This window comes from Brachyistius frenatus, unplaced genomic scaffold, assembly GCF_029030835.1.
Source record: "Brachyistius frenatus isolate BFR_SWC_R1_liver_20210118 unplaced genomic scaffold, ASM2903083v1 Contig_50, whole genome shotgun sequence".
Taxonomy (NCBI): Eukaryota; Metazoa; Chordata; class Actinopteri; family Embiotocidae; genus Brachyistius; species Brachyistius frenatus.
The window spans coordinates 689,499-707,399 of NW_027210649.1; the positions used below are offsets into that span (position 1 = coordinate 689,499).

Genomic DNA, 17,901 nt, shown 5'->3' on the forward strand with positions numbered 1-17,901 from the left:
CACAGTGATAACACAGCTGAACTGCAGCGTCCTGTGGTTCAGCCATTTGGCCAAAGGCAGTGCTGAACACCTCCAAGGCCAGTAAGTCAGGGCTTCAGTTCAGCGCGTAACAAGAGCCTTCAGCAATGCCAGCTGCTGTTGGCAAAGGGGTTACTGTGAGCTAAATGCTATCATGCACAAAATGACAATGTTAAAGAGCTGCTGTGAGTCAGCTATTAACTTGACCATGTTAGTTTGTTGGTCAAATATGTTATTGCACATAAGACATTTGTTTTCTGAGTACACATGTAACAAAAGACATCCAAAAATGTTAGTTAGTTGATATAGTTATATATAATAATAATAAATAAAAAAAAGAGACACTTGCATTTTCTCAAATCATATTACATTTCTGTTTTTCTGGGGAAATTCATTGTATAAATCTATTTATCTTCCTGTATACTGTTTTATGTGTGTGCAAATAATATAAAAATGCCCTAAACACTTCATGTGACTTAATATTACAGAAAATTAGATTTTTTTTTTTTTTTAAACGTTTGGTTGTAAACAAGTTGTCTGCGTTGCATTAAATGTCACAGGTTTTGTAATAGCTCCTGACACGGTGGTCAAATCTGGCCGAGGCAAATGAGCTCAAACACGGATGTTTTTACAGCGAGAGACACGTTCAAAACGTCCACTGACAATGACGGCACCCCCCGCCTGGCGTTGTGATTGGCCGGCTTGGTCTGCCACTCGAACGTGACAGACTAAGTCACGAGGCGGAAGAGGCGGGGTTTGGAAGAATTATCATGGCGGGATGCATGAAAATGCTCAACGGTTATATCTCAACAAGCACCAAATTAATGGTTTTCACGGTGCTCCTTCTTGGTTTACCTGAACTCTCACACCAGGATACGGGTAAGAAGCAGTGCTACGAAACGGGAGCAGAGACCTGAAGTCATACGACACGTATTTTAAACGGGTTTTGCTCAGGCTAATTGACGTTAGCCTGACGTAAACATTTTAAATTTAATTTAATGTTTACAACCCGCCTGATATGTTCTTTTTTTATTATTATTATTTTATTTTTTTATTGCACGATGTGAAATAAGTTATTGCAAACATAATTTGTAATATATCTTCGTTGTTTGGTTGGACTGATGCTGTTAAGTGTTTGCGTTTTTACAGACTTTTTTTTTTTTTATTATTAAAAAAAAAAATCACAAGTATTAAGTCGTAAAAAAACAAAACAGTGCAGCGTTATTACTCACCTTAAATTATCTTTTGTCTACTGGATTAAAAAATTCACTGAATAAACGTCTAGTTTATTTCTCTGCCTTCATTGGTTAACAACTAAAACTCATCACTCAGCCACACTGTTGTACTATTGATGCTTTTCATTATCAATAAATCTGCTTATTGTTTTTATTGATTTGTTTTGTTGGTCTTTACAATATGAGAAGATGTAAAAAAATATATATATATATCGACCGGAAATTCTGGAGAGCACCAAATGTTCCTGCATTTGCAACTGAAAACTTTTCCCAATTGTTTTTTTTTTTTGTTGTCTTTTCTTGAATTTTAGAATAACGTCAGTCAAACTGTAAAACTTGACCGAAGTGAATGTATTTAAAAAATAATGGACATAATCTCTTAAATGTGTTTATGTCCCAGGCTTTTCTTGCAGTAAACAATTCAGCTTAGAAAGTAACATGCACACATTCTCTGCTTCTCACACCCAGGTGACACGCGTCCAATAATTGATCTACGGGACGGGGAGGAGAATGTCCTGTCAGGTCCAAACCGGTTCTGTTACACAAACTCCATCCGGCCAACCTGGAGACAAACCTGGACAAGAATTCAGGTAAGTTTCCTTGTTGATGCCCAGTTATTCAGTCCAATTATTTTGACAATGGTTTTTTTTATTTTATTTTATATTTTTTATCCTACAGCAGTTAATTCTAAGAGCCCATTATGGTATAAGTGAGTTGATCAGGTGCGCAATAACTGAAGGTTTCTGACAGGTCAAAGTGTGGAGTTCAAAGGTGTTTAAGGTGGAAACTGTGGAAGGAGAGGAAGAGCTGCAGGAGTTGGAGCGCTTCAGTTTCTGGAGCTGGTTTCAGAGCTTGGTACATGAGCGGCACAATGAAACCACGATTAACATCGGCCTGTACAGCAAGAAGATGTGCTTCAAGGTCGATCCCACTGTAAATACTCGGTACACTGTCAAGCCCGTACGCAGTAAGTGGAAAACAAATGAAGAAAACGACTGCTGGTTATTGACACAAAATAAACATGGATGTTGTTGTTGTTTTTTCCTTGCAGAGTTTGATATTTATCTGTTTTTGGTTTTCTTCGCTGGAGCTTCGTTGTTTGTCTTTGCAGATTCACTCAGCAGGTATTTTATTCTTGTACGCCAATGTTTCATTATACAATTTTAACAGGATTAAAATAGTTATTAACTGTATCTTTAATATGAAGGAGTCAGGTGTTCTTCTATTCTGCCGGTATGAGCACTGGCATGATTGCTTCTCTCATCATCCTCTTCTTCATTCTGGCACGCTTTTTACCGAAGGTAAAGCATTACATGGCCCTCAAATATCCATCATTTTATAGGTTAAATCTCTGTGATGCAACGCCTGAATTATGTACCCCATGTGTTTATTGCTTCCACAGAAAAGCCCCTTTTACGTGTTGATAGTTGGCGGCTGGTCGTTCTCCGTTTACGCCATCCAGCTCGTCTTCAGGAACCTCAGCATCATACTGCGAGAGCACTGGAACGTGGCATTAGGTACACCCTTCATGGACAGATGGCGTCAGTCAGACCAAAGCAAGGCTCTGAATATTTAAAACAGAAAACTGCCCCTCACGTTCATATAAAACTGCTGTTTTGAGACCACAGATCAATTTATTATTTATGTAGATTTGCAATGATTACTCAACTAATCAATTATTATTTTATTTTTTTCAACTGTCCACATTTAACTCTGAGGTCTTTACAACACAGTAGAGAGAAACCCAACAATTCCGGCATGAGCAGCAGCTCAGTTATTTCCTTTTAACAGGAAGTAACTTTCAACAGAACCGGACTCGGAGGTCGGCAGCCATCTGCCTCGACCGGTTGGGGTGAGGGAGGGTGGACGTCGGGCAGGTTGGTGGGGTCAGTAACTTCAGATCAGATACCTGCAGATCTCGGGCTTCAGAAAACTGCAGTGGGTGTTTTCACTATTTCTGACATTTGCTTCGTCTTATTATTTCACATTTTGATTAATTGTGTAATCAGGAACACGATTGTCAGATTATTGATTGTGAATATAATTGTTATTTTGAGCCTGAAAGTTAAACATTCCCTTTATTTGTTACTTTGAGGTGAATGGGAATCTGTTAATGTTCTCAACACACATCAGCTCCTGACCACAACCAATTGTGTCTTCATTGTGAAGACAATGAACCCGTCTTCATTTTGTTTTCTGTAGCAGGCATCCCCCTTTTAAAGTCCACATGCTTAAATCTCTATATAATACAACATATTTTTCACTCTTAAGCTTGTGATTTCAATCACTCGACCAAAATATATGTATGAGGGCTGGAGGCCAGAAAAAAAAAAAGTGTAAGCGATACAAGGTTTTTCAGGAACTGGAAAATTGTTTACAAGTTCAGCATACAGGCTTTTTATTGCACAGCCTTTAACGGTTTATGTTGATATTTCTGTTTTTGTCAGGTTACATCGTGGTGGTGGGATTCGTCAGTTTTGCAGTGTGTTATCGTTACGGTCCTCTGGCGGATGAGAAGAACATCAACATCCTGTCGTGGACTCTGCAGCTGTTCGGTCTGCTCCTCATTTATTTAGGGATTCAAATCCAGCAGGTTGCCTTCGCCATCATCGTGGCAGCTTTGTTCTCCAAAAATCTGGAGTATCCGTTCTTTCTGGCAGTCGCTGCATGGAGGTATGTGTTTTTAAAATGCGGACAGCAGGTGGCGCCACAGTACAGTGCAACAATTAACTGACAATCCACTCATGCTGGTATCACTGGCAGTTTAAATTAGATTAGGGGTTACAATTGAAATTGAATTCACCAGTTTATCCAACAAAAACACATTTACATGCTTGCTACCGATACTGTAAAGGATTATTTATGAACTACAGACGCATAGTATGAGGATAAACTACTCAAGTACCAAGAGTCATATTAAGTTTGTTTAATATGGATTTTTTTGTTGTTGTTGAAGGAAAGTCCGGCGGTGGGTTCACTGGAAGCCAGAGCCACGTCGCCTGCTGACTGAGGAGGAGTATCAGAGGCAGGGCGAGGAAGAGACTCGGCGTGCTCTGGAGGAGCTGCGGAAGTACTGTAACAGCCCAGAGTTCAGTCCGTGGAAGACGGTGTCCAGAATTCAGTCCCCGAAAAGGTGCTTATTGTGATTTTTCACTCAGATGTATGTAATCTGTCATTAACACATGATGTTGCCTCAGTTTACTGTTAAAAGAAAGTTTGAAGAATTGTGTTCTTAACTTAAAGGACTAACTAAAAACAAAAAGTATTTATTATGCTGTAACGATTCATCTAAGATGAGGTCAAATCAATTTAGAATCTTTATTAAGCAAAAAATATTTGATAATTTTTTTCACAATTATAAATAGGATTTCTCTTGCAAACTGTTTGTGTTGAGAAAGTGAATTTATCCAAAATAATTGATAACTTCTACATACTACGCATTTAAAAAAACAAAACATGTAATGTCTGAGTAGAGCCAGATGTTGTCCTATAGTCGTAAATAATATTATTTATGTTGTTTGTTGTCCTATAAATATACCATGATGCTGATTTTGTTTTCACAATAACCGACAGGTTTGCTGATTTTGTTGAAGGATCCCCTCACCTGATGCCCAATGAGGTGTCTGTTCACGCGCAGGAATACGGCTTCGGAGGCTCTTTTTTTGAGGATGAATTTTTTGACACGGACGACGAGGAAGACGATCTCAAGCTTGTGACGAAACCGGAGTGAAGCGGCACGATGTCGGAGACGCGTAAAAACAATTATTATTGCCTTTCAGAAAGGTGGTCGGAGAACAACTCTGCACGGATGTCCAGATGAACTTTGACTGTGGACGCTGGAATAAGAAAAAAAAACCCTGAACTGGATATTCAGGGTCACGAGAGAAAAAAACAGAGCAGTGAGGTCAGATTCATTATTGATGAGAGGCAAAGTAATGTGCTGTCTGAAGCCACATCTTTTCTTCTTAAGGGAAACAAAGGAGTCTGTTACAAATGGTTGAGGTGTTTGTAAATCATAATGATAACTTGTCACCTCTCTGAACAGCAGCCTGCTACCGTGGTAGTTTTTATTCAGCTCGGAGAGGGACAGTTTGTATTTCACTTTTTTCATTGATTTTAATGGACACATCAAAGGAAGTGTCCTGAAATATATTGAATAAAAAAATTAGTATTTTATTTGAGCTCTAATGTGCAGGTGTTGGTATGACTGAATCGTATCATCAGGGACAAAATGTTTGGTTACATGCCCACATGACTTTGATTTATTATTCATCTCCAGCCAAAAAGCAGAGATTTGATTTCTTTGTAAAAGGTGACTTTAGCCTTTACTAAAATGAGATTTCTTCATCAACGTCATATACTTCAGTATAACTTGAGCATTTCCGTTTTGTTACTTAATACTACTTCCCTGCTACATTAGGAGGCAAAATATTGTCCTTTTATATTCACCTACATTTCTATTTTAAAGCTGATTTGCAGATCTAGGTTTTACTTACAAAATATATGACCAATTAAATTGTTTTTACATATAGCTATAGATTAAACTGTTGTGACAGTCAGTTAAATGCTCATCACAAGTTCCCATAAAAACATTTGATGAAACAAAACAGTAAATCCACTAATCCCTGCATCCCAGAGGATGGAAAGAGCAAATTTGGGGCATTTTCCCAAATTAAGAACTTAATCAATTATCAAAAATACTCTTGATTTATGTCGAGTGCGCTCATTTGTCAATCAATCAGTAGTGCAGAAACATTTATATTATATATATATATATATAAACTCTGTCGACAGAGCGTGTGTGTGTGTGTGTGGAATTCCCTTTTCTACAAACGGCAGAGGTCTGAAGTGAATTAATCAGCACCTGCAGCAACTGCGTGTAATGATATTACTGACACAGGAAACTTTGAATTTTCATATTTGGCAAATGAGTCAGCTTTATGAATGATGCCTTTTGTGAGTTATTGAGAGTCCCAGGCGATAAGTGTTTTAGTTTGAAAACCCCTCAAGTGATTATTATTGTCTTTCCTTGTCTTTTGTAGCGGTATTTCATCTTTCAATCTGTTTAAATCTGACCTTAACTTCAAGGAACTTGTAGCTCTGTGGCAGAGTAGAAAAATCTGACCTTTTTCACATCTAAACTTCATTTCTAACATTTCCTTTAATTCACATCCGTCCATGTAAATTAAGATCAAATCAAAGTAAAGCCATGACTTCCATCTGTGTGAACTGCGTGTGCCACAACAAGCCAGTTTGCAGTGAATGCCTTCAATTTTAAACATACAGCAGATATCATGTCCCTCTCATCAAGGTTTACTGCAGTTACATTAAATTGAAAGTGGAAGCAGAACTGGGAAAACTGCAGCAGGTGACCTAATTCGCCGTTCAAGCAAGATAGCGTTATCTGATATCAGATAGCTTTCAGTATGTTAAAGATAAAAAAAAAAAAAAAAAAAAAACACATTTGGAGTTACAGTTTTCTCTCCCTTCTAGTTTCAGTGAAGCGTATCTGGTATCGTGGGGACTCATGACATTTAAACCCAGCGTCTGTGTATCCGACTACCGGCTTCTTCACAGTATGCGTCTGTCCCGGCAGTATTTGAACAACCCAGTAACAGTCTTTGCAAATGATTGCCCAACATGTTTGAAACAGCTGATACAGCTCGCATTATTTGCATGTGTTTCCCAGGCACTGGTTGGCAGCATCCACAGTGCGATCACATTCACATGCTGCTGCATTTCCTTCGAGCTATTTCCCCAAAACACACATCACTAACAGGGAAACCTCGCTGCCACAAACACACGGGTACACTGCACACAGAAGGGGGAGAATCCCTCAGAGCATATTGCAAACACTGACGGCCCCCTCACGGTGGCTTCATGTAAAGTGTCTGGACTTCCCCAAAGCCTGCAAACCGGTCCGCGTTTAATCTGTCGATTCCTACAAACCCCCGCACCAAAAGGATTTTTCCGTTTTCTGTGGCGTAAACACGACCATTTATGCAAAATACACCCGGCTTCTGAGTTAAACAGCAAATTACATGATTGTGTTTCTCGTGAAAAAGTGTTTATTGTAGGCCCGTAAATGCATGCTGCATGTAAATCCTTCGCTGTCAATCAAGAAAAAGGCGCGAAAGAAAAAAGGAAACTCATTCGGGACGTGAATGTCGCTGCCACAACTAATGAAAACATTCATGACGAGAGCCTGGGAAACCTTTACAGACTTGCATCCAGTGCAGTTTGTAACAGAAAAGCTACATCTCAGGCCAAAAAGGATCACTAAACATCACATTTGACAGCTGTCCAGTTCAAACTTGGCTCCTTCTCGAAGACCAAACTGTTCCACCCTAGACAAACCTAAATCAGTAAAGAATGAATTTAGCTTGAAGAAACGGCAGCAGTGCATTTACTTTAAGAAAGTAACTTCAATAAAATACTCCACACAGTCTGTACAGTTATGACAAATCAAATCCTTCTCCTCAACCTCTAAACATTAAATAGTTCAGCACAAACAGAAAAACCAGAACTCCAGTGTTCAGTCAGTTTCTGTCAGTATTTGTTGATCCCAAATATCCGAACTCCATGAAACTGAGGCAGCTTTGGGAGGAGGACGCTGAGGAGGGAGCTGGTGTTGATGAGGAAATGTGTGGGATCGTATTTTGTGTAGAAACTGGCAAGAATATACCTGCAAAGACAGAGTGCATCGGGGTGAACATTTATTTTGAAGCTTTAACGCCCAAATATACACGACGACAATCGGGTCTCATAACAGAATCAGAAAGTAAAAATAACAGAACATAAATCATGCGAGCAGCATTTCCCTAAAAGTTGATCAACCCAGTTTATTTAAATGAGAGGAACAAAACATCAGGAACGCCTCTAAGTACAAGCAGGGGCGGTTTCTTAACTTTCTGTTTGCTCTTTGTATTAACGGCACACGAGCCGCGAGAGAACCGAAAGTTTGACTATCAGGCCGAGATGGTTCTCAGACCGTCTACAAAAACAAAAAACAAAAAAGCGCTCGAAGATTCCCACCAGCCCCGTCGCAGCAAACTACACGCTGACTTTGTCATAGCAAATGTGAAACTGATTATTCGTACAGGCAGCAAATGTACTTACAGAACAATTGGTGAGATGGTGAGGAATTTGCGTGAAGATGTGAACTGGACGCCGTAGTCCATCTGTTCCCAGTGTGTGAGCAGACGAGCTTTGCCTTGGTCCGGCGTTTCGAAGGGAGTTCCCTTGACAGTGTGTAGAAACAGGTACATGACCTGCAGAGGAGACGCCGCACGGCACAGATCAACAACCGCTGTTGAACCGGGAAAACAGGCCGCGCACCAGTTTGGAGAAGTTGAACCTCGACCGAAGTTCGGCAGCGACGCTAAAATCATGATGGCGCTTCAGACACCGTGGACAATTTAAGGGCCGCAGTTTCTGCACTAAAAACAAGGTGCAGCAACGGGTCTGCTACAGAGTTTTATTTATTTATTTATTTTTTACTTTATATTAACATGTTGTCAAAATGTTTGTATACTGAAATTGCACCTGTTTTTAGCAATGCAAAAACAAAACATTCACAAAGACTGACATCATCTTGTTGAGGCGAAGAGTGAGGGCTCGTCACGGCTGCAGGCTACCTTACCATTAGTCTGCACCACTTTGCTACGCTGTGCACTATTGCTCTTGAAAGTAGGACTCACGACTCGCCGGACGTCCGTCTGATCGCTTGCGTGAGACTTTCGGGACCTTAAAATGTACTCCGCTAACTGCGGCAGCTTAATCACTATCGGTTGCATTTGTTCTGGTTTTGAAAAGCAGGTTGACTCACCAGGTTGTGGATGACATTGGTGAGAGTCCAGACCAGCGGCACGGTGAAGAAAGGGATGCTGAGCAGGACGATGTGCAGCACGACGGTCAGCAGCAGGTAGGTGAGCCAGATGCCTCTGCTGTTCATCACCCGCGTGTTGGGGTTCACCTCGCTGTGAGCTACGCCCACATTCATCTACGAGAAGGAGGGAGGCAAACGTCAGGAGTTAAGGACGCTGAAAACAAACACCTGTAGGTTTCGGAGGCACATCGACCTTTAACCCCCGAGTGACTTTAGAAATTCAGTTTCTAACACGATGTCAGCGAGCAGGCTGAAATCTTGTACATGGGAGGTGAAAACTTGTTAGATTCGGAGAACCTCAGACTTTTACTCAAATTTTCTATGGTAGTCTTGCGATCGGGGTCGATGACCTGAAGTTATTTAAATCGGCATCTCGTGTGCAACTCTGCTTCAAATCGTCCCACCGTCACCAAATGTTTCTGAGGGGCAGTAAAGTAGAAAAAAAAACAAAAAAAAACAGAGACTACAATCTTCAGACTGCAGCTTCAGTTTCATGTTTGTAAAGCCTGGTTTTGCTTTTTAAGCACGTTTTAAAAGGCGAAAGGATCCTGATGTGCTCTGTGGCTAAACGGCAGTTACATCATGAAATAGATTCAAATGAATTTTAATTAATTGATTCAGTTTGGTCAAAATGTCATAAAATTGTGCGCAATGTCAACCCAGTGAGGCCAAAGCGAAGCCTAAAATGTTTTTTTTTTGGTCTCGCCCAACAGTTCCCAAGCAAAACATATTCGGTTTATTATCACAGAGGCCTGAAAGGATCAGAAAATATTTACATTTAAGAAGCTGAATGCACCAATTTTTCTCCCTTAGAAAAATTACTCAAAATGATTCATCAATTGTGAAAATAATTAGCAATTTACCTTTTTTTTTCCCCCTAATGATTAATCAATCCATTTCTAATTGATTCATCAACAAACTTAACTACTGATTGATGAGCAACAATTTCTATTATAATAAAGTAATCCATCATCAACGTGAACATATATTTATTTAGATTACTTTACACCGTATTTTAATACTATGCGTGTTCAAAGACATTTCATAGTTTAAACTATTAACCGAATTGACCATAACAAAACAAAAATCTTTAAAAACAGCTCTGAGAATATTGACTCCGCCCGACTGAACTGCTCCGGGTGACAAAACCACGCGCTCCCCCGTCCCTCAAGACTCAACTCCATCACTCGTACGTCTTGCCGTAACTTTTCAGTAGCATTAAAAAATATATATAATAATATATTTATACGCATGTTTGTTGTATATGACACTAAAACATCGCAGTAACTTTTCACGCGACGCTCAAGACTTTTAAACTTCAGCCTCCCGATAAGAAACGCATCGAGCCGCCGACAGGTTAACCGGCTAACGTTGGTTTCCAAGTTACGTTAATCGTGAAATTGAAGGACGCGGGCGGCCCGTTAAAACAGCGGGAGGGAGGAGAAGGAGGGAGGAGGAGGGAGGAGGAGGGGGGCAAATAGCTCCCGTTAAACGGTGAGTAAACGACCTGGACCGTGCGGCCTTTCGAAGGTTTAAAGCGGTTTAAACATTTCACCGGAGCAGACTTTACCTTCCTGTGTTGTCGCAGCTCACCAGGAAATTCCTTGTTTTTTCTTTAGCCCCGCCTCCTCCAGGTTCTTGGGTTGGTTTCATCTGCAGCAGCTGACGTCTGTCGAAAACCCGCGGGCGGGACTGGTGCTTGATGGAAGGGGGGGCAACCAAAAAGCATATGCCAGGATTTTTTTTTTATTTTTTTGTTGTTGTTTAAATTCCCAAGATGTCCCAGTGAGTGTAAAACAACGCTGTTAATCCCCAGATAACCTCCATAAATGTCAGCACCATCACAAGATGCACACGTCTGCCACGTCCAGCTTTTCACTTGCTTTCAAGTTTCATGCTTTCGACCTTGTTTTGCAGCAGTTTAGGTTAGGTTAGGGTTAGGTAGTTACTTTATTAATCCCCGAGGGGAATTTTTTTTTTTTTTCCGCTACAGCAGCATACAGGAAGCAATAAGATAATAATAGAAAGCAATAAAATAGTAAAATAGCAGTAATAAAATATAAAATGCACAGTATATACAGTACAGTATATATCTATATATATTATATACAAACAACCAAGAAACACAGTCAACAGTGTTATTGTTATGTGATGAATTTTGCCAGAGGTGAGTTATTGTACAGTTATTGTACAGTCTTATTTTGCCAGAGGTGAGTTATTGTACAGTTATTGTACAGTCTTATTTTGTCAGAGGTGAGTTATTGTACAGTTATTGTACAGTCTTATTTTGTCAGAGGTGAGTTATTGTACAGTTATTGTACAGTCTTATTTTGTCAGAGGTGAGTTATTGTACAGTTATTGTACAGTCTTATTTTGTCAGAGGTGAGTTATTGTACAGTTATTGTACAGTCTTATTTTGCCAGAGGTGAGTTATTGTACAGTTATTGTACAGTCTTATTTTGTCAGAGGTGAGTTATTGTACAGTTATTGTACAGTCTTATTTTGTCAGAGGTGAGTTATTGTACAGTTATTGTACAGTCTTATTTTGTCAGAGGTGAGTTATTGTACAGTTATTGTACAGTCTTATTTTGTCAGAGGTGAGTTACTGTACAGTTATTGTACAGTCTTATTTTGTCAGAGGTGAGTTATTGTACAGTTATTGTACAGTCTTATTGCGGTCGGCAGGAATGATCTCCTGTATCAGGAATGATCTCCTGTATCTGTCCTTGTGACAGCGGAGCTGGAGGAATCTTTTGGAGAAAGTGCTCCGCTGTCCCTGCAGCAGGTGGTGGAGAGGGTGGTCAGGATTATCCAATATGGATAATAGTTTGTTCAGCGTCCTCCTCTCCACCAGGCTGTCCAGTTTGTAGCCGATGATGGAGTTTCACTGGCATCTCAGGTGGATCTTACATGGACAAAAGTGGGCCATTAATCCACCTAGTATCTACTATCTAAATACAAGCAACCATCGAATTACTGTTTGGAAACAGTGGCAGATAGTAATTGAGTATTTTTAGTCACAAATTTGTACTTAGGCTAAGTTCTGCTTTTAGGAGCTTGATACTGCTACTTCACACACACATAGGCTACTTTATATTTAGTTAATAACTTTAAGTTATTTGTTACTTTGCAGATTGAGATAATTAATCATAAGTATAATCGGAGAAATTATGATGTATTATCATAGGTTAAGATGAGACATTTGGGGTGTATAACTGTTTATACTTCTCTACCCAGCAGTGTATCAGTAATTAAAGTTAGTCCCACCATTAGCAGCCGCAACATTAAAGTGATTTACACATGAATTCATCAACGATTACAATCTAGAAGAGCAATACATTTGATCCTAAATTGGGCCTTTGTGCATAATCAGTGGAAATGGTGCTTAAAATATATGAATGCAAATCCATTTCAATCTTGATTGCCTGAGGTTAACTTTGTGTTTCTACTTTTTTGTACGTAAAATAATCCAATGAAACAGTGTTTTAAATGTTTATAACTGACACAATATCACAATTTAATATTGTAAAACTGCAACCAAATAAATGAACTTTATACCAACAGCTCAAATGTCAATGTACAGTGTTGTTGTTGTTTTTTTGTTTTTTTTTACAAAGGAGTTTGAAACCATTTGTGGAAAGTACTTGTCCTACTAACATATAGTTCCTTCTCCATTTGAGTGTTTCTGGCTCTAAAATAAAGTGCAGAGCTGTTTTAGGAAATTAACCTTTTTAAAAACAGAAGATCTATACTTTCTGCTGAGTGCCACGCACATGGTATAGAGAAGTCAGAAAATGAAACAACATGCTGCACCACTGGATTCAAAATATACAATACTACCAACTATATGCTTTAAAACTAGAATACAAGTTGAGGTGCTTTTACTTTGAGTATTTCCATTTGATGCTTGCTTCTATTTCTGCTTTTGGCTGCATTGCTAACCGTAAAAGTAATTTGATTATAGATGTATTGTTTGATAATTTGCACTCTCAAATCACTCCGGGAGTTTCTGCAGTTACTGCTTACGTTAACGATTATGTATAACACATGTTCAGTTTCTACAACACCAGAGATGTAACTATCCAACGGTATTTCAAATAGTTAAAGAGCTTCACCTCAAGCACCTAACGCATTAAAATGCTGCTTATACATTAGTACATCACTAAAGACAACCAATACTCTAACATACAGTATACAACGGTAATAATATAACACCATGACTACTTTTGTGTCTGATCATTTTACCACATACAGCTGAATATACTTGTATACGTTTACTGAATTCAGGACTTATCACTGAGGAATTCTCGTAACGTGTTATGTCTGCATTCATTTCAAGTAAAGGATCTAAAAACTTCTTGCACCATAAGAAGTGTGCAAGAAGTGACCCCCACAGGAAAGTGAAATACAGTAAAGTGTGAGGATCCCGTTTGATCACGTAATGATGCTGAGTTCACGTTTGCTCTGAATAACAAGCAGTTTGCAGCAAACACAAACGCGCACGTTCGTTCGGGAGTTGACTTTAAGTTTTAGGCTTCAATTAAGAGCTAACGTCGCCAGGAATGACGAAGGCAAGAGGAAAACAAACACAGGATGTTAACGGCACCCTGAACAGATCACTTCCCAGCATAATGGGTGGTGTGTGAAATGATTAAATAAGGAAGTGATGTAAGACACACATTAGTAATTACATGTGCAGGACTGTAGAAGAACTGCGGCTCGCTGACGCGCACATTTTAAATTGATATTGACAAATGTTGCATGTGTTATCTTTAATTTTTTTTTAGGGATTTTTGCATTGTCTACAGAGGGAATAATCATAATAACTCTGTTGCTCCTCAGATTTTTCTTGTCAGGCAAAATTTTCATGTTTCCAGTGAACACCTCATTATCTAAAAGACTGATTCGCAGTTATTTCGTTACACAAGTTCCTGTTCCCCAGATGATGTCCCTCAAATGACCTGGGTGATCCCCTGACTTTTATTTGAGCACCATATTAAGGTCGAAATTGTAAAATACTTTGATTTATGATCAGATCCGTTCAAAATAAATGCCCTTCCCCGCAGCCTCGGCAGCTGTTGTCCTTTCATATCGTCATCAGTTCATGTTTAAATGTCCAGATGGACCGTTTCTCAGACCTCTTTGCATCCGTTTTTATTTACATCTTTGCTAACCCAGCATTATAAATGACATCATCAAATCTCACCAGTGAATTACTGTGAAAACATGCTGCACAGTGCTAATGCCAGGCACATTGCCCTTCATGCCCACAAAATAATAAAACCTCCTCATAGTGCTCGATAAAGACCTTTTTACTCCGACCATATACTCACTGCTTAATTAGATAACTGAAACAAATGTCAGACCTCAATTATAGCAGTTTTCCTTTTTATATCGACAATGAGCAGCCAGTGTGTCCTGTTAATTTCATTCTACTCCTACAAAGCTGTTTATCCTCATGCCTTTTTTTTTCTTTTTTTTTTAATCTATGCGTTTATTTCCTTTTCTTCGTGCATTTTATTTAAACATATTACTCTCTTATCTTTTTTGTAAAGCACTGTACTTTGTTTTTAGATACTGTAGGTGCTATATGAATCATTTCCTCATTCCTCTTAGAACCATCGCAGGTAAATTGAGCCTCCACCTGCAGGTGTAAACCACAAACTGTGAAGTTTTGAAAGACTGGACTCCTTACGCACGTAACGGGAGACTGAATAACTAATGGACATGAAGTCATTCAGAGAAGAAAGTTCCTTGTTGAGCAATCGGGTTCCTTGACAACGGGCTCACGGCGGCTTCCTCTTCCCCTTTAAACGTGACACCTTCCTTTTTTTTTTGTTGCTTTGAGTTCAAACTGAATCAGCGTTACATCACCACAGTGTGACGACACTCCAGTGAGCCTCACTGCATAACGCACCGACTGGGAGGAAGTATGCAGGAAGTTGTGGGTCTCCGAAGAGCAGCAGAAATGTTTTAGGAAAGCACAGCTATTCAATTAATTCAAAGAATGTTCCTCAGTGCAGGTAACTTCATAATTTTCCATGTTTGTTTTTTGTGGAAAGAACAATCGCCTTAGAATATTGAAAGCATTTATGAACCACAACATATGGTGACATGTTAAAGCTTGTTTATTACGAATATTGTTATGCATAAAAAGACAGAAAAAAATAACAAAACTGATTTCTATAAATATCAATAAATAAATATCATAAATATGATTTGAATAAATACATCAGATCATAATTCCATTGGAAATATCACATTCCATACATACAAGAGTGGAAACACTGTTGTAGATACATTACCAGCCACTGAAGGCTACACGCTCAGACCAATGTGATCAAATTAAAGATTCTTATACAATCAGCAGACGCACATCAGAGGACACTGAAACTTTAGGAGCATTTCTGGGCCGAGCCTGCTGCGTGACGAGACGGATCACCAACGGCAAAAACACGAGCGGTGAGGATGGAGAAGGAGAAGAGTCTGTCCATGGTGTAGCGGCACAGCAAAGCCTCCTTCCAGTAGTCAAAGGACTCCGTCTCTTCTTCAACGATGTGGGACTCCTGCAGATTCAGAAAAATCATGAAATATTTTCTCACGTGGCTGTGATAAAAAAATTTAAAAAAAACGTCCTAAACTCTAACAAATCATTCAACTTTTTTTTTTCTCTCCTCCCCACTCCCCCCCAACTCTTAGTTAAGTCAACTTTCAGCTCACCTCCTCGTGCTTGGACCCTGCAATTGACTTCACACATCTGCTCATGTCTGTGTGCAGTTTGGCCAACGCTGGCTTCACGCTGCTGGACAAGTCTGAGCAGCCTTTAAACTCAGAAAGTGTCACCACTGCAGCGCTGTAGCTTTTCAGGACAGTCAACATCTTCGCAATACATGTCTGAGGAAGAAGAGGGTGAAAAATACTTCAAGATTACATCACAATCATCAACTGGTTGCATTTTTAGTTGCAGCTTATTCATTTCTGCCACTGCCACATATACTGACATGAATGTGATATTGGTATGTGTTGCTGGTATTACCATAGAATTCTGTTTGAGAGATTCAGGGTCACACATATCTTTCGCCTCCATCCAAGCGAGGCCGGTGTTAAAATCTGCCACATATGGTGATCGGTGTTGTGCCTGCAGACCATTTGGAAACAGACATGCTCAGTACACTGCTGCATTGTGTAAAATAATTTAAGTATAAAGCAATAAAAACAGGTATACTGTACACCGCAAATTTAAGATTAATATTCCAAATTATGCCAAAACACACTAAATATATCTAGCCATATGTTAGAGTTAATTTGCGTTTCAGCAAGTCTGAGTAAAATCTGCCCAGTCAGCACTTTACAACTTTAAAATAATATTTAAAAAAAATTGCTGCTGAATTTTTTTTTTAGATGCTTTAATCGCCTAAATATGGATTTCAGAGACCAAAAGGAGTCCAGATGCTGACTGAATTTTTTTTTTTTTTCAGGTGTAAATTTGCATTAATAATTCCACAATTATTCATTCTCCTTTTAAAAGATAAAACACGTACCTTTGCAGATACATTTTTGGCAATGTGATTAAGCTCCAGAGAGCTGGTCCGCATATCTCCGCACGCATCCTGCAGACTGTGTCCGGCTGGAGCGCCGCGTGCAGCCGCGAAAAGGATGAAGAGAGCAGCAAAAGTCGCGAAACAAAAATCCATGGTGGGTCTCAGAGAGTTGCAAGTCCGGTGCCTCCTGTTGTGTCCTTGCTCGTCTCTGTGAGCTGTGGATGTGGTGAGTGTTGGGGAGACACTGTGCTGGTTTATAAGTGCTGTTGATGCTGCGCACCACATCACAGTGACTCAATACAGGGTTTTCCTGGGCATCCCTCAGGTGCGTTCATGCGAAGTGCAAATCAATATCCACGTAACGCACAAACAGGAAGACCCTAACCAGAGGAACGATATCAATGAGGTAACTCAGTGAACAAGATGAAAGAAAAGAAAAGACCTGATGAAACGACTTATGTTATTAATATTTTTAACGTCCCTCTATCTTTAAAAAAATAAATAAAAGAACTGGTTTTTTTTCTGTTTACTTTAATCACATAAATGCATTATTATTGTCTAATATGATTTACTACGTCCATGTTTTATTTATTTTTTTAATTTTTTTTGGGGGGGTGGGGTTGTTTTTTAAAGGAATTAAGTGTGATAATTAAATACTAACAAAAATGACATTAATTTATCTAAGCGTGCTCTAATCAGGTTTAAGATCTGTAGCTGTGCCGGGAAGTCAAATGAACCTTTTAGATTTTAGGGTGATAATGTTTTGAATTCACCACTCAGATTGGACAAACTTTCCATCTTTGTCAGCGATCTGCCCCTCTTCTCTACCAGAGAAAAACCTTTGCATTTCGTCTGAATTCTTCTTCTTTTTTTTTTCTGAGAAAGACGCAACGCAGACGTTATGGTCCAACTTCCTTTACTTTTCCCATCAATCGTAATCATTCAATTTATTGACCTAATGAAAAATAATATTTTTGTCGTTTACTTATTTTCTCATTTTAAACGTTGGTAAAGAGGGACAATTTGGAGATGAACTTGAATTTGTTAGTTTTATGATCACTTTAATATCGTGTTAAAAGGACTGGAATGAAGACAGCTCACCTGCTGCTTTTTAAAAAAAAATTTTTTTATCATGGTGTGTGCAGTTTTTCTACTGCCAAGATTAGGGCCAGATTCATTTGATGCAGTCTAGAGGCAAAATTCTGGACCCCCTATTAAC

General features: G+C 39.2%; 2 protein-coding genes across 3 annotated transcripts; one reads left to right on the forward strand and one right to left on the reverse strand.

Annotated features, from left to right (window-relative positions):
* Positions 1-773: 773 nt before the first annotated feature.
* nemp1 (nuclear envelope integral membrane protein 1) lies at positions 774-5,429 on the forward strand. Of its 2 annotated transcripts, none has more exons than XM_069704215.1 (9): positions 774-897; positions 1,722-1,843; positions 2,004-2,220; positions 2,305-2,377; positions 2,461-2,554; positions 2,656-2,770; positions 3,701-3,926; positions 4,210-4,386; positions 4,827-5,429. In XM_069704215.1, the coding sequence occupies exons 1-9, from the start codon at positions 789-791 to the stop codon at positions 4,981-4,983; spliced, it is 1,290 nt and encodes a 429-aa protein (XP_069560316.1). In that variant the 5' UTR covers positions 774-788; the 3' UTR covers positions 4,984-5,429. The 2 variants fall into 2 exon arrangements, with proteins under 2 accessions (XP_069560316.1, XP_069560317.1); XM_069704216.1 differs by having other exon boundaries at positions 4,847-4,969.
* A 1,869-nt stretch (positions 5,430-7,298) lies between these two features.
* On the reverse strand, positions 7,299-10,802 carry ormdl2 (ORMDL sphingolipid biosynthesis regulator 2). Its single transcript, XM_069704217.1, has 4 exons — positions 10,712-10,802; positions 9,082-9,255; positions 8,373-8,524; positions 7,299-7,938 (listed from the first exon to the last, which is right to left on the reverse strand). Exons 2-4 carry the CDS (start codon positions 9,253-9,255, stop codon positions 7,803-7,805), a joined length of 462 nt encoding a protein of 153 aa, XP_069560318.1. The 5' UTR covers positions 10,712-10,802; the 3' UTR covers positions 7,299-7,802.
* Positions 10,803-17,901: the final 7,099 nt, after the last annotated feature.

Bases quoted from the DNA above. Each gene is read 5' to 3' on its own strand.
- nemp1 (XM_069704215.1), top strand. From the start codon at position 789: ATGGCGGGATGCATGAAAATGCTCAACGGTTATATCTCAACAAGCACC. The intron at 2,378-2,460 runs GTATTTTATTCT...TTTAATATGAAG, and splicing joins TTTGCAGATTCACTCAGCAG to GAGTCAGGTGTTCTTCTATT. The intron at 2,555-2,655 runs GTAAAGCATTAC...TTGCTTCCACAG, and splicing joins TGGCACGCTTTTTACCGAAG to AAAAGCCCCTTTTACGTGTT.
- ormdl2 (XM_069704217.1), bottom strand. From the start codon at position 9,255: ATGAATGTGGGCGTAGCTCACAGCGAGGTGAACCCCAACACGCGGGTG. The intron at 8,525-9,081 runs GTGAGTCAACCT...TCTCCTCTGCAG, and splicing joins CCAATGTCATCCACAACCTG to GTCATGTACCTGTTTCTACA. The intron at 7,939-8,372 runs GTAAGTACATTT...CTGTCTTTGCAG, and splicing joins ACCATCTCACCAATTGTTCT to GTATATTCTTGCCAGTTTCT.